Below are 24,878 nucleotides of genomic sequence, written 5' to 3'. Positions count from 1 at the left end.
TTTCTGAGAGACAAAATTGCCAATCAAGAACACTACTGCCGCTCGTGGCTGATCAAAATCACCACATGCAAGTAGAATTTGACTGACTTGCTTGATTCAGTTTAACAACCAAGTATTAAACAAAATTGAAGAAGAGGCATTATTCTTATCATTGTATAAAGTAGTTCTTGAAATCTTTTCAAATTCATGGTAGTTTTTTAATAATCAGAGTTACTCGAAATCTTTTTTCAGCATAAATATCATGCAAAATGAGTTAAAAATCTTGAACTTAGTCAATTATATTTCTTTAATCGACTATTTGAAATTTAGAATTTGTTAATTATAAACTTTTTCACATTAGAATTTTTAGCTTATAAAGCTTTCTATGGTGTCTTTGCTATCTTAATTGAATATTATACATGCATATCGTATAACGTGCTGTTCAAACTATTCAAAAAAATAGTTTTTACATAAAAAAATCATTTATGATTTCATCCATCCATAACTACAAAATGGATAACAATGATCAATAATTTATTTTAACTTATTAAAAATATATTGTATTATTTATTATCACATTTATTTTAATTTTATAATAAAACTAAATTTATTTTTAAGTTAACAATGATACATAATTCATTTTATTTTATTTTTTGTCAAAACACTATTAACATGCAATACGCAAACAAAAAATTCTCTACCTCAATTTGTAAAAAGAAATATATAAAATTTTGTTGTAACAAGAGATATTTTTCATTTCTAAATATGCTTATAAAAAAAATATGATTTTTTACTTTATCCATTTTAGAAGTTCCTCTAATATATACATGTATATAAACACACTTTGGACTATCCTTATGCCAGCTCAGCTTTATTTTATATGACTTTTTTCTAAAAAAAGAATTTAACTATTTTAATTATGAGCTACCAAAGTATATATAAAATTAGTTAAGTCTTGAATATCAAACATTTAATTTAACTCAATAAATATCATGAATTTCTTGTTGCATCATGTATATAAATGACTGTTTAGTTTTATGTTTTTGTATTTTAAAAATATTTTTAGAATAAAATTAAAATTTATTTTATTTTTTTCCATCAAATTAATATTTTTTTATGTTTTTAAATTATTTTAATATGTTGATGTTAAATAATTTTTTAAAATAAAAAAAAATATTTGAAAAAAACAATAATTAATATATTCTAAAACATCTAAGAATTAATTCGGCAATCAGACACTTCAAGATGAACTGATTGGCCCAGTTTGATTTGCAGATGCAATGGTAGCTGGGATGCTTTTGTTTGTAACAGTTATTGCTTTGCATTATAAAGAAGAAAAAGACAATACAGAAGCAACCTAGCCCATTGAGATAATGTTGCCATGCACGCAGTAGCTGCTAAGTTCTTGACTGGGTCCAACCCAAGCCCAACGGCCAAGTGAATATTTATTTTTAAGATATTTAAATAATATTTTTTTATTTTTAAAAAATTATTTTTAATATCAATATATTAAATCAATCTAGAAACATAAAAAAACTAATTTAAAATAAAAAAAATAATTATTTTGAAAAACAAAAATAAACAAAATACATACAGAAAGTCCAACCCCAAGTCCCCAACGGGTAAGCTAATGTTTTATGACCATGATGGTCAGCTTGGTGGAGCAGCCATAACCACTTGAGTGGTCTATGGTTCGCTTTGATGTCTTCAACACGTGAGAAGACTTCAACCTCATTGGATCATGGAAAAGTGGCTACCTGCCCTTTCTGTTCATAGACCAATTAACTTATGCTTCATTGCTGGGCACATCTCTTACAAGAAGCCTGTACAAGCTCATTGGATGTTGGAGTGTAATAAATAAATAAAAATCAAATATTAATTTAAATTGAAGTATTATGTAGTTCATTGACATTTGCTGGCTATATGGCTTTAGCTAATTTGGCAACTTGCTTTGTTAACTAATAGCTAGCTTTTGCATTTTAAACCCTACATGAATTTGAGATCGTTGCCCCTTGTTGCTTCACAAATAGGTCTATGAATCACAAGGCTTAGTAAATTAGTTTTCTTTTTCTTTTCTTTTTTTTACTTTTGTCTTTGAATTTATACATGTCGAAACCTCTATATAATTTAAGTTGTCTTACTTTGAAAAAAAAAAAACAAAGAAAAACCATGTCAACAATAAAGTATTGGGCGAAGATAAGACCACCTTGTGTATTTTGATTTTCAAGCCCTTTGACTTAATTCAAGTAAAATACATCATATTATAAGTATATTAAATAAATAAAAAAACTTAAAAGCGTAGTTATTTTCAACAATAGACATGCATTATAGCTCTCTCCAAACTACAATGGTGAAACTCCTTTTAATTTGATTTTTTTAAAATTTTATTTTGTTATGTTTTATTTTATGTGTTTTTCAATTAATAATTATGTTTTTTTGTATTTCTTTGAGATATAAAGGTTTTGATGAGATTGTAGAGTTTGATTATGAGTCAATTTAATTAGGCTCCATTTGTTTGCTGGAAAGTAGTTTTCTTTTGGAAAGTGAATTCCGAAAAAGTATTTTTTAATGTTCGGTAGTGTAATGAAAAATAAGTTGGAAAACATTTTCCAGTGTTTGGTTATGTCATGGAAAATAAGCTGGAAAATATCTTATTAATATTTTATTTTTCTCAAGTTTATTAAAATAATGAGGAACAAATCTTACAAATTAAAAAGTTGAATGAGAATGAAATTGAAAAAAAATATATAATTTCATAAATTATCTCAAATAAAATAAATAATAACCAAAATAATAGAGATCAAATCTAAAAAATTAAAAAAAAATGAAAGATGAAGAAATTAAAATAATAATAATCAACATTTCATAAATTATTTCAAATAAAATAAGTAATAATCAAAAGAATGAGGACTAAATTTGATAAATAATAAATTTCAATAAAAAAAATGATAAGGAAAAAGCAAATAACAATTATAAAAATAAAGACCAAAGTTAATATAAAAATAAAATTTTAAGAGATGAAATTGAAAAATAAATATTCAAAACAAAATATATATAGAAATCAAAATTTTGAGGATCAAATTTGATATAATCAGCAAATAATGACATTTCTAAATTTTTCATAACTTCCGAAAAGTGTTTTCCCCCCAAATTTTTCAGGAAAACACTTTCTTGAAAACCAAGCCAAATTTTTCTTTTACTGGAAAGTGTTTTCCATTGACCAATTTTCCTACTGGCAAACAAACACAAGAAAGTTTGGAAAGTGATTTCCCGGAAATTACTTTCCGGAAAACAAACACAGCTAAAGGGAAAATACTTTCCTGAAAACCAAGTCAAATTTTTCTTTGACTGAAATTGACCGGAAAGTGTTTTCCGTTGACGAGAAAGTGTTTTTCTTTGACCGGAAAGTATTTTCTGTTGACCAATTTTTCTAATGATAAACAAACACAAGAAAGTTTGGAAAATGGTTTCCCGAAACTACTTTTCAAGAAACAAACATGATCTTAGTATAGTTTTAATTTATAGCATTGAGACGTAATTAGAAGAATAAAAAGAATAAAGACCATTTAAATTTCACATTGTTTTTTAATAAGATTATAACATTTTTTTAATAATATTACCAAGTATTTTTTTCTGTATAATCCTTAATATTTTTTTTTTAAATATATTATATATAAGTAAATAAAAAAACAAATTAAAAAAAATTCAATAAAACTAAACAAATCCATGGCCTGGGGTTAGGGGTATATAGAATATAGATTGATACATTGGAGGTTCACTCAACCCAACAACCTTGCTAGTTGCTTCAAATGTTAAATGAAAAGGGCAACAGAGAGAGACCTCATCGCCTGTCTATTCTTTAAACAGATAATACAGCCAACAGTAATCCTTATCTTCCATTGTCAATCTCCCTATGGATCATGATTTTTTAAGAGGAAAAAAGAAAAAGTAATCTGGCCAACGACAAAGTTGCAACAGGAGGGAACTAATCGAAGCCCAGATGCAGCTTTTACTCTTTCCTTCTTTTCTACCCCTGCTGGTAAATTTGGCTTCTCTAGCATCCAAAGCAGCCGTGTGACCTGTGCATGTTTGTTTGAGTTCTTCAATGGTGGGTGGCGTTCAAGTTTGAAACGGGCACCCCATCATGGAAAGGATGTGGTCATCATTTATTTTTGGAGTGGCCATCACATGATTGTTGATTTAATATAGAGAAAGAAAATGTTATGTTCAAGTGGGAAATCAAGCATAGCATCATTTCAACCTCTTTTCCAAGGAGCCTGCCTCTGGTTGCAATTATCAAATTCCATGTTCTGCTCTTTGTCAAATGCAAGTTGGCTAATGGCTAGGCCTGTAGGGTGGTGTGCATCACAAATCTAGAAAGGTTGGATTTTTCAGAATTACTACTAGTTTTTCCCTGCAGGAACTTCATTTTTTAACGGGCTTGAAAATTGATGACAGATTGACCCTGGCAAATTTGTTTCTGACTTGAAGCCAAAACTGGGGTTTTGCTCTTTCTTTACTTCTTGACAGCAGGATCCTGGCAGGCCGCGTGGGAGGAAAAACAGGGAGAAGGGGAGAAGGAAGGAATCCTTGACAACAGAGGAACCTTGAAGGGGTACGTGAGTAAAAGCATGGTGTGCGTGTATGAAATTAATAATGGGGAAATGAAAAGCATCTCTCACAGAGAGAGAGAGAGAGAGAGAGAGAGAGAGATGACCGCAATCCGAAGCCTAAGAATAAGGTACAAGCAATAACTGCAGCAGCAGAAGCACAGGAGAAAAACAGCATCATCCCATTTATCTATTTGCTTAGCTTTTCTCTCTCTGTCACTTTCTCTCACTAGGAGGGGGGGAAAGAGACCCGCGAAAGACCCTCTCTTTCTCTCTCTGTACAGAAGCTAAAAAACACAAAGCCACTAGAAAGAAGGACGAAACATGGAAACTCCACGCACCCCATTCTCAAAAACAAAGAAGAGTCCACACCATCCAGCTCTCTCTTTCTCTTTCTTCAATGGCCCAGCTGGACCAGAATTTATGTTTAGAAGAAGAAAAACAAAAAAGAAAAGAGAAAGAGAAGAAAGAAGGATATCATAAGATGTCTTCTAATGGCATGTCTTCAAATGTTGTCCTCCAACCAAACCCACCTCACCTCTCAAACCCATAATTCAGTATGCCAGAAATACCCTTCTGCAACCCCCCAAAAAATCCCATCTTCATCACTGTCTCATGTCTCAAAAGAACACATTTTTTTCACCGAATTATGTGGGCTTCTTCGGGTTTTCTTTGGCTTGGTCAGAGTTTCGCAGAGAAAACAGGAAAGCGAGAACCTTCCCATTCCCCTCTCTATCTCTCATCTCTCGTCACTACCCTCGCCCCTCTCGATCTCATCTCATCTTTTATTATTTCTTGCCCATCCCTTTCTCTTTCTCCTTTCTCATTAAAACTCTGTCTAACCTTTTATTTCTTCTACCTTTCTCATCTTTCTCCTTTCATTCTTCTCCTCCTATCCATCAAACATACAAAGCCTCTTCTTTGCTTTCAGTTTCTGAGTGCTAGTTTTTATCTTTTCTCACCATGAAGAAGATGAAAGCTGCTGTTGCTGCTGTGGACTTTTCTCCTCCATATGCTGCCATGTATGAAGATCCAAGGATCATGCTCAAGCATCAGAGTCTTATGCAGGACTATGATGAGTTATACAAGGTAGTAGCTTTTCTGGGTTTTCGAGCTTTTCTGATTTCTTTGTGGGTTTTCTGTTAGATCTGCTGTTTTGTTAGATCTCCTTTGTTGGGTTTTGTTCATATGCTCTCTTGGTTGCTTAGATTATTGAGAATAACAAGAGAAATGGACTTGTCTTTGATTTGTTTCAGTATTTATGTGAATCTTGCCTCTCCTAAGCTAGATACTGGGAAGGGTTGAGCCCGCAGCTTATTAAGCCAAATGCTTTATAAGGCTTGTCTGAGGGTGGATTTTGTGCTATTTTGGTATCTTTTCATGATCTCACACGTTTCTTGTCCTGAATCAGCATCCATACAGATCAGTTGACTTGTTATCTGGCAACTGTTTCTGGGTTTAATTCCTGAATTCGTAGTGTCTAATCTCTTTGATTGTATCCCCTGGCATGTGTTTGTATGCTTTTTTGGTTTTCACACAGATGATTTGTGTGGTTTATTAAAAAAAAAAGCTTTTACCCCTGTTTCCTATCTGTCCGGTTGAATAATTCCCAATATTATGGGTTCCCTACCTTTCCCCTTTGGATGCTCAACAGAAAAACCTTTTTGGGTCCGTTTGTTTGTCTTTTAATTACTTGATATGTAGTTCTTCTAAGTTCTCCATCTTAGGTTGCAACATAGAACTGTTTATAGATAGATTTATAATCCTAAGCATTTCTCAGGAAACAGAAGCCAAGAAAAGGAAATTGCAGACGATGAGACAGAAAAAATTGACCCTAATGGCTGAAGTCAGGTAAAGTATTCTGCCTTTATATGCTTTTATATTTGCATAGACTCGTAATCAGATATTAAAGTTGAAACTTGGGTGGTGTTTACCTTGTGAATTGTAGGTTTTTGAGACGACGATACAAGTACTTGACACAAAACAAGTCTCAGAAACCCCCAATGGAGCAAAATTTTGTGCAACCACAGAACTTAGTAACTGCTAGTAAAAAATTAAAGGAGAAGAACTCTAGTGGAAATAATGCTTCTCTCAGACCACCAGTTCCACGTTTTGATTTAAACCAGAAAGGAAAGGTTTACATTGAAAGGGAAGCCACTTTGCGAAACCCTGCTCCAATTTTTGACTTAAACAAGAAGCAAAAGACTCACATTGGAAGGGAGGTGGCATTGCTAAACTCAACAATTCCTGACCTGAACAAGAAGGAAAGGACTTGCAGTGTCAAGGAAGCCACTGTTCAAAATAATACCCCAATTTTTGACTTGAACGAAATTTCGGTAATTATTTATTAACTGTTATTAACTACCGAGCGTTGAACACGTGCATTTGCTTTCTATTTTGGGCTAACATCATAATTTAACTCCATTGCAGACTGAAGAGGAAGAACATGTTAACGGTGACATGTTGAGAACAGAGGAGCCAAAAATTAGTTTGATGAGAGGTGCAAGTGATGAGATGCATAATGATAGGAAGTTATCAGCTTGTAGGAATGTTGGAAATGGATCCAGCAGGGCAGGGAAGAGGAAGATTACTTGGCAAGATCAGGTGGCTTTGAGGGTTTGAGTCCATTCTTATTATTCCAGTTGTAGGGTGCTGTATTGACTATTGTGGCAAGTCTGGAAAAGTATCCCTTGCCTCAACTTGTTATGGTTAATTCTCGTTTTCCTGTTTCTATTTGTAAAGGAAAAAAAAAAAAAGATAGTTCCATATATTGTAAACATAGATGAAATGAAGAAATTGATGCCCATTGTTCAGAAATCAATGTGTTTGCTAAATTCATTAGATCTATTTATTAGTTTTTGTAAATAATTCTTGTAGTTTGGTCAGAAGGAGAACTAGGAGTCAAGAATATTTCAAGAAGTTGCTTTTAGGTTTGGTTAATTGATGTGGGGCTCCTCTCAATTTTGTTTCTTTGCCTCGTGTTCTTGGTTGTTGAATAGGCTTGTACTATTGTATCATTCGACTTTCTTGACCGGCAGCGGCTGTTAGATTTTGCCTGATAGAAATGATATTATTATATTCATATTAATATATATTTATTATTAATAAAAATTTAATTTATTTTTAATATTTATATAATATTAAATTAAAAAATTTAGAGTAAAGATGAAGTTCAAAGGAAAAAAATATTTTGCAAATTATAAAATTGTTATTATTATGGGATTTTTATTACATCAAAATATTAATTAAAAAATATAAAATATGTGATCGATATTCTTTTAAATAATTGATATTTATTAGTGTCGTAAAGATTGATATATATTATATTTTTTTTATTAAAAAAGTTAGTTATTTTTGTATAAGTTAAGATATAAAGAATATCTAAAACTAATATGTTGATATTTATTATAAAACATGTATAGTGAATTGACTCGCATGAAAATTCTATATGGAGAGATCATTTATATATATGGAAAGACTCATGTGATGATTGTATAAGTGATTTTTAGATTTAAAATCACTAAATTATGTTATGTTTTGATCATATTATATATTATTTTAATCGAGATAACAAAAAAACATACATTAGGTATAACATGAATTATATGAAGGTATTAAGTGATCAAAAAAGGATTCATCATTTTAAATGAATTAGAAAAATTATTATATTTGTTCTCAAATAGTATTAACTCATAAATGTTTTATCAAGGTGGAATGAGATTTGAAACAGGATTCAAATTTTATTTAAATAATCAATGATTATTATATAGAAAACAAACATGATTCAATATGACAGGTATACTTCATACTTTAATGTTAAATTAAAATATTATTAATGAAAGAATATTAATTACACTGAGAAACCAGTTACTGAAAGGTTAAGTCAAACACCAATGACTTTTCTGATATTTTAGGAATCATGATACTTTTCTTTATTATACATCTAATCTTCAAATAAAAATTAATTAATGGTTGAATTGATGATAAATTAAATTATTTAATTTATTTAATTTTATTTAATTAGAATTATGATTTTATATTTGGGATAATATATTAGGAACTTAATGATTACACACATTAAGAACTATTAGTCAGAAATTAAACTGGGATGATTTAATTAAGTATGACTTGATTAAATATATATTGTAGAAAATAAGGACTAGAATATGTGTGTGTATATGTGTGTGTATTTAGATTTAGAAAAATCAAGGACTTTGTTGAGTTATTTTTTAAAATTGTCTTGATTTAATGTATGTATATTATTTAGAAGGGAATTGATATTTTATTAATTTATAGGGTTTTTCAGATTTTCTTATAATAAGTAGGTTATGCCTTTTATTATGAGGAGGTTGCTTGTTAAACAAAAAAACTATGTAAATCATAAAATAAAGAGTTAATATTCTAGGCATAACAATCTATTTCTCCTAAATAGAAATTTAAAAGATTTCTCAATTGTGATTTGTATGGATTATTGTTGGAAACCTGACAATTAAACAATTTGTAATTTACAATATGTCACCTAGCCTTTAAAGAATTACTTGAAGTCAAAAAATATTATATTTTTAGATAATAAATCTCTAAATAATTTTAAATTTATATAACAGGATTACATGAACTCCCAACTAATTTTATTTTATTATATTCATGGCTTTTGCCATATTCAAAACCTATCAGCAGCACCCATATTTCCATAAAGAAACATGGACTTCGAATCTTGGTGCTGTAATTGCTACAGCCGATAGTTTGTATTTTGACAAGATAGGTAGGTCTGTGATCCGCTGGAAATGAAGTTACTTTTCTCGTACGTTATCGGGCCTGTGCTGGTGAGGAAGGGAAATGCCTTCAAAGATGGAGCTGATGGGACCTGCTCTCTTCATCAAGCCATGCATAACGATAGTGGTTAGTGAGTTCCTTTCATAAATGAATGGAGATGGAGAGTGCAATCAATGGAGATTATTATTTGTTGCTTTCGGTGGAAGAACAATTCACTAACAAATACTATACACTAAAGCTTTTTTATGGTTTCTCTCACGAATAACTGTGTACTTTAATAGTTAGATTTAAAAAAAAAAAAATTAATTCTCAATTTTTTGATACAATTAAGCTCTTTTAAGCTTCAATTTAAGGTTCAAAGTGAAAATAACATGTAAAATAGATGATAGCTTCAAAGTTTCATACAAAAGTTTATTTTAGCTCTTCATATTTCTTGGTTTATATGTTATTGATCCTTTTAATTTTAAAAAATTTAATTTTAGTATCGAAATTTATTTCCTTTATTTTTCAATCCTTTTCTATGAGAGGAGAGAGAGAGAAAGAACTACTAAATTTTGGTTTAGATAGAAAAAATCACCATTTACACCTATTCCAACTATCAAAATATTTTAAATTTGTGTCAATGAGTTTTATTTGGTGGGTGTTTTATAATAATTGTTCAAAGCTTTAATATTGTTTAAAAACAAGATCTAGATCAAGGATGAGAAAATCTATTTAGTTTGATTTTGTGATTGAGCTTTTTTGGGGTTTACTGGGTTGATAAATTGATTTTTACATGTTTTTGGACTTTTTTATGTGTTTTTTGCTTTAAATAATTGAAAAATAGATTTTTTGAGTTAAAAAATCATAGTACTAATTTTTTAGCATGTTGATAATCAAATCTAGGGTGAAAGATAGACAACATATCATCCATCCCTTAAAAAAAAAAAAAAAAAAACTATAAACATGAGCTTGGATTTAAAAGCCTGCTGGCCTAGGTTATATGTTAACCTAGAATAATCTAAGTTAATTTAACATGTTTTTTCTAAATAAAAATATTTAATATATAATTAATTTTGAATTCATAATATTTTAAAAAAATAAAAAATAAGATATCAATATCTAATTTATTTATTTTTTGTAAGAAAAATAAAAACTTGGTGGCATATCGCTGACTACTATAGAGTTGAACTTATAGGTGGGCCTTTTCACTTCGTAGAAAAGTTTTATTCAGTGTAGATGGTAGGGAAAAAGAGTCAACCAATCGCAAGCGCACACGGTCGGTTGTTTTACTGTAAAAAGCATGTGAAGGGTTTAGATGCCATGGTACAAGGCATGAAGAACATTACTATTCCAAAAGGTTTAGATATATTTTTCAAAGGTTTTTTTTTTTTTTAAATAAAAAAAAAAACATTAAAAAGATTTTTTTTATTTTAAAATTTATTTTTAACATTAACATATTATAATAATTTAAAAATTTTAAAAATAAAATAATTTAAAAACAAAAAATAATTAAAATTAAAAAGAAAACACCATCCCACGGCAAAAATAAATACATACAGCTTACAGCAATGGATAACACAACAGTTTTAAGAGTCTATGGTCACGTCAGCGTGAAGAACATTTCATTCGAAAGACCTTGTCAAGGAGACTATCTAATCTACCGAGTTTCCAGATTTGAATGATCTGCAGGCATCGTCTCACAATTTTACGACTCGAATTAAAAAACAGGGGTTCGAATATGCTACAGAACAGCACTCCTTTACAGCCCCAAACCTATGTCTACGATAAATTAAACTTTTTGAAGATTGCTGGATGGTTGTTTCACTTGCTCATCTTCTCTTGGTTGCTTGTTGTTTCTGACTGATGCACCCCTTCTTCCTCCATTGTTATTGTAGAAGGTGGACGTGGTTCATCTGCATTTGCAACAGCAGTTTCTGTTCTCTCTGTGTTTGCTCCCCTTGCAGCGAGTCCTGAATCAGTTGCTCTTTCAGCCACAAATTCTGAATCTTCAGTTTCTTTAACCCCAACTTCTGAATCTTTTGGTCCTTCAGCCCCTGACTCTGAATCTTTTGCCTTCTTATCAGCCTGTACTGCTTCACTGTTTTGACTAGATTTCTGAAGCCGAACCAGGTGTTTCTTCCCTTTCTTATGAGCCTCCATCACCATTTCAGAGTAGGCTCCAATCTGGCACATTTCGCACCAGAACTTAAATTTCTTTTTCATCTTAATCTCTGTTGTCCTCTCCTTTCTCTGAACTGCTACTGCCATAGTTTTGTTCAAGTTCTCCAGTTGCTGATTTTTCTGCACTAATTGCACATCGTTTCTATTCCCTCTCTCTTCCTTGTTCTCAATTTTCTTGTTTGAAAAGTTATCACTCTTGTTAAGTTGAAGAGATTCATCTCCGATTTTTGCCTCCATTTCTAAGCCTGCAGTGGGGATGGTGACCTTAGCTGTCTTTGTGGTTTCCTTTGGCAATGATGCTTTATTGGGATTCCTCGCCATCTTCTGGGCTCTCAATCCTGCTTCCTTGGCCTTGTGCCTTCTGCCTTGAAGGTGTTCATTCAAACCTCTCTCACTTGTAGCACTAACCTGACATAGGGCACAACTCCATTCTTCCTTGGGTTTCTTCTTTATACCAGCAAAAGGAAGTTCACCAACACCTTCTGCAACTGGTGTTACAGCCTTCCTCTTCACTCCACAAAGATTTGGATCCGGTTTCTTCTGCAACACAACACTCAAACATAGTAAGCACATAACCATAGTCATTTGAAACAGTAATTGCCTTATGAATGGTGAAAACTTCATTGGTGTTTTTCTCAAAATAAGAGAGATCCATGCTCCAATGCTCAAGCATTGATTACTACAAAAACAAAAATTAATAAAATACAATAAATCAGATTGTATTTAAAAAAAGTGCAAAATCAAAGCGTACATTGATTGAATACTTATTGACACTAGTAAAAACTTGTGGTGATAGAATTTTAACAAGGATATCCACCTATCACTCGTCATTTTCTGCCATAACATGCTGATTTATAGAGGGGAAATTAAAATGCAAACATCTGATCCGGTAAAGACTTCCAAAACAGACATCCTCTTTCTATGATCAACAAACATGCTTGCTCAGAATAAGGGTTCCTTTAACTAGTCCATCTCAAATAAGTCACTGGTTTCTTAATTAGTACAACGAACAGTAATGCTATTGAGCTAACTAAAGTCTAAAACGTACCTTCATTCTTCCTCTTTTTTTTTCTTAACATAACTTGCATATGTTAAAGGGGACCTCTGCTTCTCCTCTGTGCGACATTCAATTAACAGAAACATAAATAGCAGAGTGCAACAATTGCAGGGCACACAACCAGACATGATTCACCATGAAGAAAAAACTTAAACTTCTTTGATAAATTTCTAAAGAGCCCAGGAAAGAGCAGGCAACCATTATGCACTTATCACACTTAGCATCTGTAAATCTTGAAACCATTTCAGAGAACCACCACACTAGTTCACACATAAGGCCAGATGAATTACAGTAGTTAATGGTGCGCAATGAGGGTAAGCACTTTTGGTTCATGTGGAATTGTTAGCGTTTCTCTTTACGGTTCAAACCATGGACTTAATGATAACAGAGATCAAAAAAACAAAAAGTAAATTCTGAAGTGATCAGTAAAATTTCTTGAAGTCACCTTCATTTTAGCCAAATTACCAATTAAGGCTGTTAGTTGAACAAAAGTTGAACAATGATTCCTTTGGCAATTTTAAAACAGAGAAAAAAGGAAATTGTTTTTTTTTCCATAACTGTGTCCTTTCTTCTCTTCTCAATTTCAAAAGCTTTAATCATCTTCCTTGGTCAAACCAATGACGCCCATGAGACTCACATGTACACTAATCTGACCAATAATGGAGATTGCAAACTCTTTGGAAAATGGCTTCTGATTTTAGTTTGTTTATTTTATGATGTCCACGGTCCATACCATTCATCTATCGATCTTACATTTCCTGTTTTCAGTCATGTATGATATTTCATATATTACCACCACTCATTCAAATTGTGACGGGTCCCACTCCATATAAGGGAGGCACCAACAAGAGAAAGAAAAGAAGGCTGAAGACATTTAAGCCTTTAAAGCTGCAGGTGCGACTAGGAATACGCTAGTTCAAAATTTAGCTTGTTTATGAAGAACATTCCTTTGAAAGACCTTGAAAACTTTGCCTTTTATATTCCCAAGTCATGCGTGGACTTTGAAAGACCTTCATTGGCTTCTTATTTTCTTTTCATTCTTTCTATTCTTAACCCAGCACAAATTGGCGAGCAGGATGTTAAAATTATTTAGTAAACAGCGAAAAACCAACATTTCTATAAACGCATGCATGCATGTGTGTGTGTGATGGAGGTAAGGATTTCTTGTGATGCATCACCGAGAATTTATCCAGGACTTCCTCCAACAGGTTTTCTCAAGACTCGAATCACGATACGATTCAATTGTACGATTTCAACAAAAAATTGGCCATATAAACCATATTCATCAAGATTTTTACAACTGCCAAAAATAATGCTATGAATCTTGACCCAAACTGATAAGAATATAGTTTGAAATCTGTCATGACAGAAAAGTTTTTCATCACTTAAATTTATTAGGTATAACTTGAATGAATCTTAGATTCTAGATTTTATATATTTCTAACTTGACTTGTGTTCAAATATTGTGCATCCAACAAAAGCACTGGCTATGCATTTTTGTTTTTTCAACCATCCTCTCTTTAAAAACTGATACATCTAACATCCATTCTAAAGATTCATCTAACCACCATTCTAAAGAGAGTATGATGTCATAATTTTCTGGTCCAAAAACTCATAGAGATCACACTGCCTTAATACCAAAATTTTATGACCAACTACAAAAGCATCACGGCTCAAAGTTGCAGATTCTCTCATCCAATAGAGCAGAGCAATCTTTACTAGTAAAGTTAGGCCTGAGATTATAAGCAAATGCTATAGCATTTGGGAACAAGAATAGTATATTGTGTACATTAAAATTAACTTGTGTGTGCATTTAAACCAAACAAGAAGTGTACCAATGAAAGTGATAGCTCAGGCCAAGTAAGAAACAACCAGTTTTAGTACATTTCACAAAAAATCGCACCATGTAAAAAGGTTAATTAACAAACACACTAACTTGAATAGCCGTTTAAGTTCTAACCTTCAAATACCAGCAATCATGACATCTCAATGCACATTTTTCAAAAGAACATGTTTTCTTTCCTGAAAGGATAAAAACCAAATTTTTTTATCAACTGTTAGATTCCAAGGAGTGGAGCAGAGAAAAAGGAAAGGAGGAGAAATAATACCAAAACCATGCATTTCTAGATGTCTTACTACCGGAATACAAAATTCCTCCACGTGTAAAGGACCCCCTTAAATGTGCAAAATAATATAGTATGTAGCTCATAGATAGATGCCAAAGTGCAGCAGAGCGGAGCGAGGGGAGCGAGGCGCACTGAGTAGAGCGAAGATATTATAGAAGACCCTAGCTGTCCTAGGGATATTAGTAATTTTCAATAATACCCCTTTACAGTAATTTGACATTTAGTGACACATTACCGACCCACTTTAAATCTGTATGTTTTTCTTGTTTTCTCTCTTATGCAATATTCATCATTATTGTTGCACGTTTCACAACAATTGATATCAAAGTCTGGCTACGATGTCAAGGATTTCTTATGCAAATTCAACATGGTCAAGTTTGATGGATCTGGTCATTTCAAATTATGGCATAGGGTAAAAATTCTTTTAGTGCAGCAAAACTTGGTGAAGGTGTTATATGAAAAACAACCAAAAAGCATGAACATCACAAATTGGCAGGAACTGGAAGTGTGGGTTGTGACAACTTTTAGGCTTTGTCTGGATGATGACGTTATGTATCACATCATGGATGAGGAATCACCAACAACAATCTGGGAAAAAACTAGAAAGTTGGGAAAAAACTAGAAAGTTGGTATATGTCCAAGTCATTGACGAACAAACTTTATCTTAAGCATAAACTATTTTATCTTGAGATGTCAAAGGGCAAAAATTTGAATCAGCATATCGATGTGTTCAATCAAATTGTTAAAGTGATTTGAAGCAAATTGATGTAAAGTTCGACAACGAAAACAAAACATTGATGTTACTAAATTCCCTACTTGTTTCTTCTAAGTTCAAAAATTTAGTTACAACTTTGATGTGTGGGAAAGAAACAATCCAATTGGAGGAGATCATAAGTAAACCATTAAGCTTTAATATAAGGAAGAAAGCTAAAGATGAAAATTCACAAGGTGAAGGGCTGGTTGTTAGGAGTAATCAAAAGCATGAGAGAAACAAGTCCTAGAGCAAATCAAGGAACAACAAAGCTCAATCTAAATCCAAGAAGAGGACGGACATACAATCTTATAAGTGTGGAAAAATAAGACACATAAAATGAGAATATTCAAAGAAAAAAAAAAAAGGAAAGATACAGAGAACAAAGAAAGCACATCGAAGTCTGTGAATGGAACAAGACTCAAAGAGCAGTATTGGAGATATGCTTTATGCTTCATCTAATTCAGGTCATCTCACAAATTCATGGTTAATTGAATTCAGCATGCTCTTATCACATGACACCCAATAAAAATTGATTAGACACCTACAGGTTAGTTAATTCTTGTTCTATTCTGATAGGTAACGATAATCCATGCAAAGTTGTTTGAATAGGAAATATCAAGATTAAAATGTTTGATAATGCTATTAGAACATTGTATGATGTCAGACATATACCAAATTTGAGAAAGAATCAGACTTTATTGGGCACTTTAGACCGTATTGGGTTCAGTTTCAAATCTGAATGTGGAGTACTAATGGTGAGTGAAAATGCCATGACAGTAATGAAAGGACCATATTCACTAGTGTAGCTATGTTGAAAAAGTGTTAGAAAAGTTTAGTATGGATAATACAAAACCAGTGAGTATACCTTTAGCGAATCATTTCAGAATATCAATCGCTCGGTGCCCAAAGACATATGATGAAGTACATGTCAAAGGTTCCTATGTTAATGCAGTGAGGTGTTTAATGCATGCTGTGATTTGAGCAGGACTAGATTTGGCAAAAGCAAACACTGTAGTGAGCAAGTTTCTATCAAATCTGGGACGACATCATTGAGATGTATTCACGTGGATCTTTAGATATTTAAAGGATACTACAGATTATGGCATAATGTATAACAAAGTGATCTTTCAGTTATGGGATATGTGGATGCAAACTATGCAAGGAACTTGGATGATTAAGGGTCTACCACATGTAATTACTTTGGTATGTTAGATGTCTATGGTCCTCCAGTCCCTAGTTGCACTAGCTATTAATAAGTCAGAATATATGGCAGTGGCTGAGGCTGACAAAGAAGCCTTATAGCTTAAAGTTTGGGTCAAGGAGCTAGGTATTCAACAAGGTGGAGTTCGATTACATTGTGATGGTCAAAATGCCCATATACTTGGCAAAGAACCAGATGTATCGTGCAAGGATCGAGCACATAGATGTGAGGTTTCATAGGATCAAGGAATTGGTTTCATCTAGTGAACTATTGCTTGAGAAAGTTCACACTTTTGAGAATGCAGTAAACATGTTGACAAAGCCTATTACTATAAATAAGTTCAAGCATTGCATGAACTTGATTAATGTTTCCAAGTGCTAGATGAGAGACCTCCCAGCCTATTGTCCCAAGTGGAGTTCCAGGTTATGGTTACTTCAGTTTTCTCCTACGAGGTAGATATTTGTCAAGGTGGAAATTGTTGTAATATATAGCTTATAGATAGATACCGGAGTGAAGTAGAGCAGAGTGAGGGTAGCAAAGCGAACCAAGAGGGGCGGGGGTATTTATAGTAAACCCTAGCTGCCCTAGGGTATTAGTAATTGCTAATAATACCCCTTTACCGTAATTTGACATGTAATGAAATAAAAATTCCTCACTCATGTCAATGCAAGTATATTGTCGAATCACGTTAAATTTGTGTATTTTTCTTGTTTTCTCTCTTATGCAATATTCATCATTATTGCTGCAGGTTTCACAACACAAAATTATTAGTGTATTTCTGTTCCAGAAACTACGTTGTCAAATAATGATGACCAAAAAATGTGGAGGTAGTTAGACAAGTACGCATCAATTTCCTTTATTTTCAATCTTTAACAAAGAATAGAGGCGCAAGGTCATGTCACTTCCAAGAAAAAATAATTAGAAATGTATTGGAACACTCTACTATCATGTAAAATGTTTAAATCACATTATTTTATTAGTAAAGTCTATCATTTTCTAGGAACAAAAATAAACAAAATCTAGGGACAATAACACTGACTCTGTAAGAAGACAGTGAGCAGTGCTCCAGGTGATATACAAGTTAAAGCATGCTTACAATGGCTTACACAGCTTATAAGATATCCTGATGCAAAACTATTTTATTTTCATTGACAATCTGCGTTAACACTAGTGCACTTGTAAATGAACATCTTTCACAAAACTAGTGTTGGCCTGCATGAAGCCAAAAAAGTTAGAAGGAAAGTACAAATAATTGCTGCATATACACAAAACAGCGTTCTCCAAGTAAACCTGCAAATGAAAAATCAGAGCCCAAGGGACCAATGAAGCCATCAATGTAGATCACCCCTTCCCAGATGAAGAAAGACCAATCACAAATTGCTGTAGCAGACAATAGAGCTACAGTGAACTAGGAAGATATCTTTACTCAATGGCTGCAATGCCCCTTAAGCACAGACTTCAAATTTGCTGGATCACAAGTAGAGCCACCACATGTATTGGCAGCAAGCCTAGATGTAAATCATGGGCCAATAATGGCATTGCTCAATCGACAATGGTAGTTTTTATTCCTCCCTAAAATATTTATCATGTGTTTAGCTTACATAAAGTTTTTTTCCTTTTCAATCTTTGAGAGAATTTTCATAAGCATATATTTTCATGTTTACTTTATCAACCTATCACATTTCATTACCACAACAAGTAAAGGACACAATTTTCCTTCAACAATGTTTCCTTCGAGAACATTGGCCTAAAACCATGAATTAATATTCCACTTGTAGCCTTCACAATAAACATCAATTTTAAGATTTGGGTGTTGTTTAATTGGTTGAGATTCTCAATTGTTTTCCTTCATGGGATTGTTGTTGTGAGAATGTTGTCATGCATTGCTTTTATGCAATTCCATTATCAAATTTGCAAACTAATTTCTCTAAAAATAAACTTTTTCCTCAATTGAGATTTAATTCAATCTATGCATGGCTAGATTGATTGTACGAGCAGCACAGTTGAGAGAAATATGGCCTTCTATATGCTCCTCCTGTTCATGTTTTCATGTGTGTTTGGTATAAAGGCGGTACAAGGATGATGTTTGGTATTAAGGTGATGGTGGGGAAAAAAACTTTTTAAGTGTTTTTTCATCTGAATTGAAAGTATAATAGGGTTTCAATTTGGATGAAATTGCACTTAAAAAACTCCTTTTTACTCACTGCTCCCTTAATACACACTTGAGTATCTTTGTGTAAGTTACTTTCCTGTCACTTAAATAATAAAAAGTACCTCCTTTTTTGTGCAAAGTATAATTTAATGCTTTGCTAAAAAACGAAAGTATTTTTACCATTTAAGTAAGAAAAACCCCCTATCATTTAGATGAATGGATCTGTGCTGCTTCAAATTATAAAGGCAGGTCCTGCTGCTCATAAGGAAAAAGAAACAACAAATCAATGCACTCCAAATTTCATGCTGTCAGAAATTTTAGAGCACGAAAAAAAAAACTTTGTGCAAACTAAGAATGAATGGGTTTTGTTGAGAAATATATGGTCATTCAAAGCTAAATATATTTCATTAACTGTAATTGTATTTAGTTTTTTTTTTTTTTTTTTTTTTTTTTTTGTACTTAGACTACCCAGAATAGAATAGTGTAAATATAGCGACTCTCTTGTATAAAGTTTAGTCTCCTACTGCAAAACAATTATTTTGAAGGAAAATATTCTTGTTTTATTCTTTACATGATATCAGAGGAGGGAATGATACACAAGCTTTTCTATTCTTACCTTTTTCTGAATGTTTCCTATTATCATGGAGGAACAACAACCTTTGAATGAAGACAAACTTGATTCAACCAATCCACATTTTCTGCACCATTCAGATCATCAAGATATGATGCTCGTTTTCAAGCCTTTTAATGGTTATGGTACTCATTTCCAAGCCTTTTAATGGGGATAATTACTTGACATGGTGCAGGGCCATGACAATTTCTTTGAACGCCAAATCCAAACAGGGTTTTATAGACAGAACCACCATAATGCTATCTACCATAGACAAGCCAAACGAGTATGCTTCATGGAAAAAGTGCAAAGATATGATTCTATCTTGGATTCTTAATTCACTCACACAGGACATTCCAGATAGTGTTATTTTTTTGGTCACGGCACAAGAGGTATGGGAAGATCTCCGGGATTGTTTTTCTCAAAACAACACTCCTCATATTTTTCAGATTGAGAAAGATATTGCTTGTCTTGCTCAAGATCAGATGACTGTTATAGCCTAATACACGAAACTTAAAAAATTATGGAATGAATTGGGATCCTATAATAATACCATTTGTTCTTGAGACATCAACTGATGCAAATTATGGAGCAGACCATAAGAGCATCGACTGATGCAGTTCCTTATGAGACTCAATGAATCCTACAGTGCAATTCAAGGTCAGATTGTGTTGATGAATCCATTACCTGACATTGCTAAATCCTATGCTTCTATTGTACAGGAAGAGAAGTAGTGTAGTCTAGGGAGTACCCGTGAAACAACAGAGAATTCAACTATGGATAAGCAAAGGACTGAATCAGCAGCCCTGGCGGCTAGACATGGACAGGGTAGTTCTTCTCGTTCCATCGCTTCTAACCAAAAGCCATTGCACTGCTCTTATTGTGACCGTGACTGTGACCGTGACCATCATGTGCAAGAAACATGCTGGAAGTTGAATGGCAACCACCAGAACACCCTAAACATACATCAAACAAGTTTTCCCAAGGAAGTGCTCACTTCAAGCTCAATAATGGCCATTAGTCTTCTGCCAACAATGTTAAGAAGGGTCAAATAATACAGGAGGTATCTTCAGTGACAAATGGGCTTTCAGAATTGCAGATTCAGCAAATATTGTTCATCATGCAAGGAAAACGAACAGCACAACCTGCCAATTCCCCTACCAATTCAAAAGCTAATATTGTTGACACTTCCCCATGTTTGTTACCAACATTGTTAAGCCTCTATCAATTGATTATTGATAGTGGTACGACAGACCACATTACTTCCTCTTCTACTCTACTTGTCGAGTCGCGAAAATATTGTTTTGCCATCAGTCATTATACCAAGTGAAGAACAGGCTTCTATTACTTCCATTGGAAATTTACCTTTAAATTCTGCAATTACTTTAAAAAAATTGCTTGTGCACCATTTTTTAAGGTGGACTTAATGTTTAATGCCTGTTAGCAAAGTTACCAGAGATTTGAATTGCTCGGTAACCTTTTTCCCTTACATTTTGCAAGACTTGGTAATGAAGATGATGATTGATTAGGATAAACAACGAGATGGACTTATCACTTGGTTGCAGTGGCATCAGACAAACCACGATCTCCATATCAGCCGCAACCACTTCTTGTCGTCCATCCAATCCTCAAGTCCCCTCTTCCACAGCTTTGTGGCATTGCTAATTAGGGCATTTGTCTTCCTCTAGATCAGGTTTTATGGCAAAGAACCTATTAAATTTTCTTTTTTTGTTGAATAATGCTTGTGAAGTTTGTGCACTTGCAAAGCAAAGTCGACTTTCATTCTCTGTTAGTTCAATTTCATCCATTAGACCTTTTGAATTAATTCATTGTGATATTTGGAGCCCTTATAAAATTTCAACTTTTTTGGTTCAAAATACTTTTATCTTTGCAAGCTTTTTTTATTTGAATTGGGGTGGATATCTAACATCACGTAGATCCACTATAAGCTATTGTATTTTTTTGGGATTTTCCTTTATTTCTTCACGGACAAAGATCATGTCCCTCTCTTCAGCAGAAGCCGAATACAGTCATGACAAGTACATGTTATGAATTATCTTGGCTATGCACATTGTTGTTGGATTTGAGAATATTGCATTCAAAGCCAGCATTGTTGTATTGTGATAACACATCAGCTTTATATATAGTAGTCAATCTTGTTTTTCATGAAAGAACCAGACACGCAGAGACAGACTATCATTTTATTCATGACAAGATAAACGATGGTTCAGTTAAAACAAAATATGTTTCTTCAGCAGATCAACTCACACATGTATTTACAAAGCCATTTGGGAAGGAAGCATTCTAAACTATGATATACAAGATGGGCAACTGTGATTGTATTTAGTTTTATTTTGTAATTAGACTACCCATAATAGAATAGCGGAAATCTAGCAACTCCTTTGTATAAAGTTTAGTTAAAGAAAATATTCTTGTTTTATTCTTTACAGGTTTGGGTGAGAGTTTATGTGTTTGGCGTAATATATGATTCATAGTTAAAGCGCAAGATTTGGCTAAGCTGATAAAGGCATGCTAATATGAAGGGATGGAGTGCTAATATCATCGCCAATAAATTTTCATCTTTGGATGTTTAATAGACAAAAGAACACTCTTCCAAGCCTTTTTTTTAAAAAGAAAAAAGAAAAAAGAAAAGAAAAGGAAAAGAGGAGAACCTTTCCTCCTTACATGTTAGTAACTAAATCTAATACAGGTTCAAGTGACCAAAAGACTTCACATGAAACACCAAATCAAGCCAGAAAAAGAAAACCACGGCTGAAAATCAACAGAGATTCACACAAGCAAGGCATTCACATGATACTCAATTATCCTTGTGACCATTAAACAAAAACAAAAAAAAAAATGTTCCTAATTTGAAAAAAAAAAAAAAAAAAAAGATTTCTAGACGGGCAAGTTATTAAAAATATAATGCAGGAATTTAAGGATAAATAAATAAATAAACTATGAGTGAGAAAAAAAAAAAAAAAAACTAAGAACATTAGCAAGAGTTTTATAAGACTGACCAGCACGATTACTTTATCCTTGTTATTTTCCGTTGAAGGTTTCATCTCTGACTCTGGTAACCTTGGCACCGGCGGCAACATATAAGACACCCCATGACCGTGAAATGCTAAACGATCTTCGGGCCAGCTACAATCAAATTGGTTCACGAAAGGACCCGGCAGCAGAGGCTTCCTCGAATCAAACTGCATTGTCAATCTTTCTTCAAAAGACATCCTTCGTCCTCCTCGCATTGCCATTTCTCTTTCCACCATCAACTCCCTCCTCACCTCCGCTTCCAGCTCTCGTCGCCACGCCATTTCTTGTGCAATTATTTCCTCTCTGATACGCTCCTTCTCGATTCGGCGCAGGATTAACTCGTTTCGCATTGGCTCGGGAATTTGTCGCGGATCAGCGTTTGGATAGGAAGCTAGAAGAGAAAATTAAAGCATAAAAATTTGTGGGCTTCAATCGGAGAAGATAGTAGGGTTTTTTTTAGGTGTGATGGTGTTTGGTTCCCAAGAAAATCAAAGAAAAGGAAGCAAACTTCCATCATTTGAGCCACAATGAACTTGGAAATCAAGAAACTCTTCAAGAAAATAAATTATTGATTAGAAAAAAAAAATCAAGCGGTACTGTAAAACTTAAGAATTGATCAAGGCTGTTTTTATTATTATGCTTTTCTTTCCTTTCAGTTTCTTAGGAACCAAACAGAGGTTTAGAAAAAATGAAGGTAAGAAAAGAAAATTGCACGGACCTCGCAATGCTTGTTCGTAAAAATAACCGATACTAGATGACGGGGAGAAGCATACCGGTGGCCTGTTGTCTCCAGCTCGAAACTTGAACTCCATGGAAGCAGAAGAAGAGGGTTGCGGAGAAATGAAATTAGCTTTAGAGATTTTTAGACGGTGGAGGAAGAAGATAAAGATGAAAAGTTGGGACAAAGTGAGACGGAGAGAGATAATGCTTTGGCAGAGAACCTTTTTTTTTTTTTTTGGGAAAAAGTCAGTGATTATTTTTTAAATTTCTTTTAATATATTAAAATAATATTTTTTATTTTTAAAAATTTATTTTTTATATCAATATATTAAAATAATTTAAAATATATATAAAAAAATTTAAAAAAAAATAAATTAAATTTTTATAAAATCTCTCAGCAGCACTAAAAGAAAAAAAGTTTTGTTACTTAGTTTTCTGTTTTGAAAAGGAGTTGAATGTGTTTGATATTATGATAAATCAAGTAGCTGTGATTTAAAAAAAATTGTTCTATAAGAAGTATTTTTAGTTGAGATTGATTTGGTATTTATATATGTTTAGTTAAAATTATAATTGAAATTGAAATTGAATAAAAAGTAGTTTAATATGTTTAGTTAAAAATGCTTTTCAAATTGAAGTTATAATATATATATATATATATATATATATATTGATGTTTTTAATTTAAATATTATATATTTAACTACTATTATTACATCACTAAATAAATAATCCTTTATATCAGATATTTTTTATTGGTCTGTTAACCTGAATAATGATTTTACAAATAAATCACTCTAGACTCTAAATCATGATGTTATTTGCAGAAGGTGAAAAAAGATACATAGAATAACTTACGAGGGTTGATGGAAACTAGAGAGCTTGTCGTTGTTGTTGTCTGAAATCTAGATCTCACAGTAGCTGGTGAAAAGAAGGGTTGGTGGTGGTGGACTGATAGTTGATTGTTGAAACTTGGATAGTTAATAGAAGGAGAATAAGGATTTATATATTGATGTTTTTAATTTAAATAGTATATATTTAACTATTACTATTACATCACTAAATAAATAATCTTTTATATCATATATTTTTTATTGTTCCACTATCCTAAATCATGATTTTACAAATAAATTATTCTAGACTCTAAATCATGATGCTATTTGCATAAGATGTAAAAAGATAAATAGAATAACTTACAAGGGTTGATGGAGACTAGAGAGTCACCGTTGTTGTTGTCTGGAATATGGATCTCATGGTGGCCGGTTAAAAGGAGGTTTGTTAGTGGTGGACTGATGGTTGATTGTTGAAACTTAAACAGCTGAGAGAAGGAGAATAAGGATTTAGTGGCTTAGGGATTTTGATTTTTTCCTGTGAAAATTGAAGAAACAACGTGTTATTTTTTACTTTTATTCTATGTGTGTACTTTGAATTGTGTAACAGGCTAATAATCACTTAACACATAGAGCTGGAGGGAACAATGACTCATAATTATTGTTTTATGCTGAAAGCATAAAATTGGTGGTAAAATCGTGTTTTTGCATGATTTCACTTGATTTTAACGATTTTACCCAACTTTAACCTGATTTAACCTATTTTTCGAGTTTTATGAATGATTTAGCATGTTTAGTCTATATTGACTCGTAAAATCGTTGAATCGCGATTTTAACAACCTTGTGTTCCATCATTAAATGATAGTGGGT

The 24,878-nt window shown here is 32.7% G+C and overlaps 2 protein-coding genes across 3 annotated transcripts; one reads left to right on the top strand and one right to left on the bottom strand.

Moving 5' to 3' along the window:
* The first annotated feature begins 4,444 nt into the window (after nt 1-4,444).
* On the top strand, nt 4,445-7,561 carry LOC118043861 (uncharacterized). Its single transcript, XM_035051959.2, has 4 exons — nt 4,445-5,678; nt 6,370-6,440; nt 6,538-6,925; nt 7,020-7,561. Exons 1-4 carry the CDS (start codon nt 5,553-5,555, stop codon nt 7,209-7,211), a joined length of 777 nt encoding a protein of 258 aa, XP_034907850.1. The 5' UTR covers nt 4,445-5,552; the 3' UTR covers nt 7,212-7,561.
* A 3,319-nt stretch (nt 7,562-10,880) lies between these two features.
* Nucleotides 10,881-23,390, bottom strand: LOC118043862 (uncharacterized). Of its 2 annotated transcripts, none has more exons than XM_035051960.2 (3): nt 23,180-23,390; nt 22,446-22,852; nt 10,881-12,065 (listed from the first exon to the last, which is right to left on the bottom strand). In XM_035051960.2, the coding sequence occupies exons 1-3, from the start codon at nt 23,271-23,273 to the stop codon at nt 11,166-11,168; spliced, it is 1,401 nt and encodes a 466-aa protein (XP_034907851.1). In that variant the 5' UTR covers nt 23,274-23,390; the 3' UTR covers nt 10,881-11,165. The 2 variants fall into 2 exon arrangements, with proteins under 2 accessions (XP_034907851.1, XP_034907852.1); XM_035051961.1 differs by having other exon boundaries at nt 23,235-23,385.
* Nucleotides 23,391-24,878: the final 1,488 nt, after the last annotated feature.

This window comes from Populus alba, chromosome 6 (assembly GCF_005239225.2).
Source record: "Populus alba chromosome 6, ASM523922v2, whole genome shotgun sequence".
Lineage (NCBI taxonomy): Eukaryota > Viridiplantae > Streptophyta > Magnoliopsida > Malpighiales > Salicaceae > Populus > Populus alba.
The sequence above is the reverse complement of the archived record's forward strand: the minus strand, read 5'-3'. Positions and strand labels throughout refer to the sequence as shown.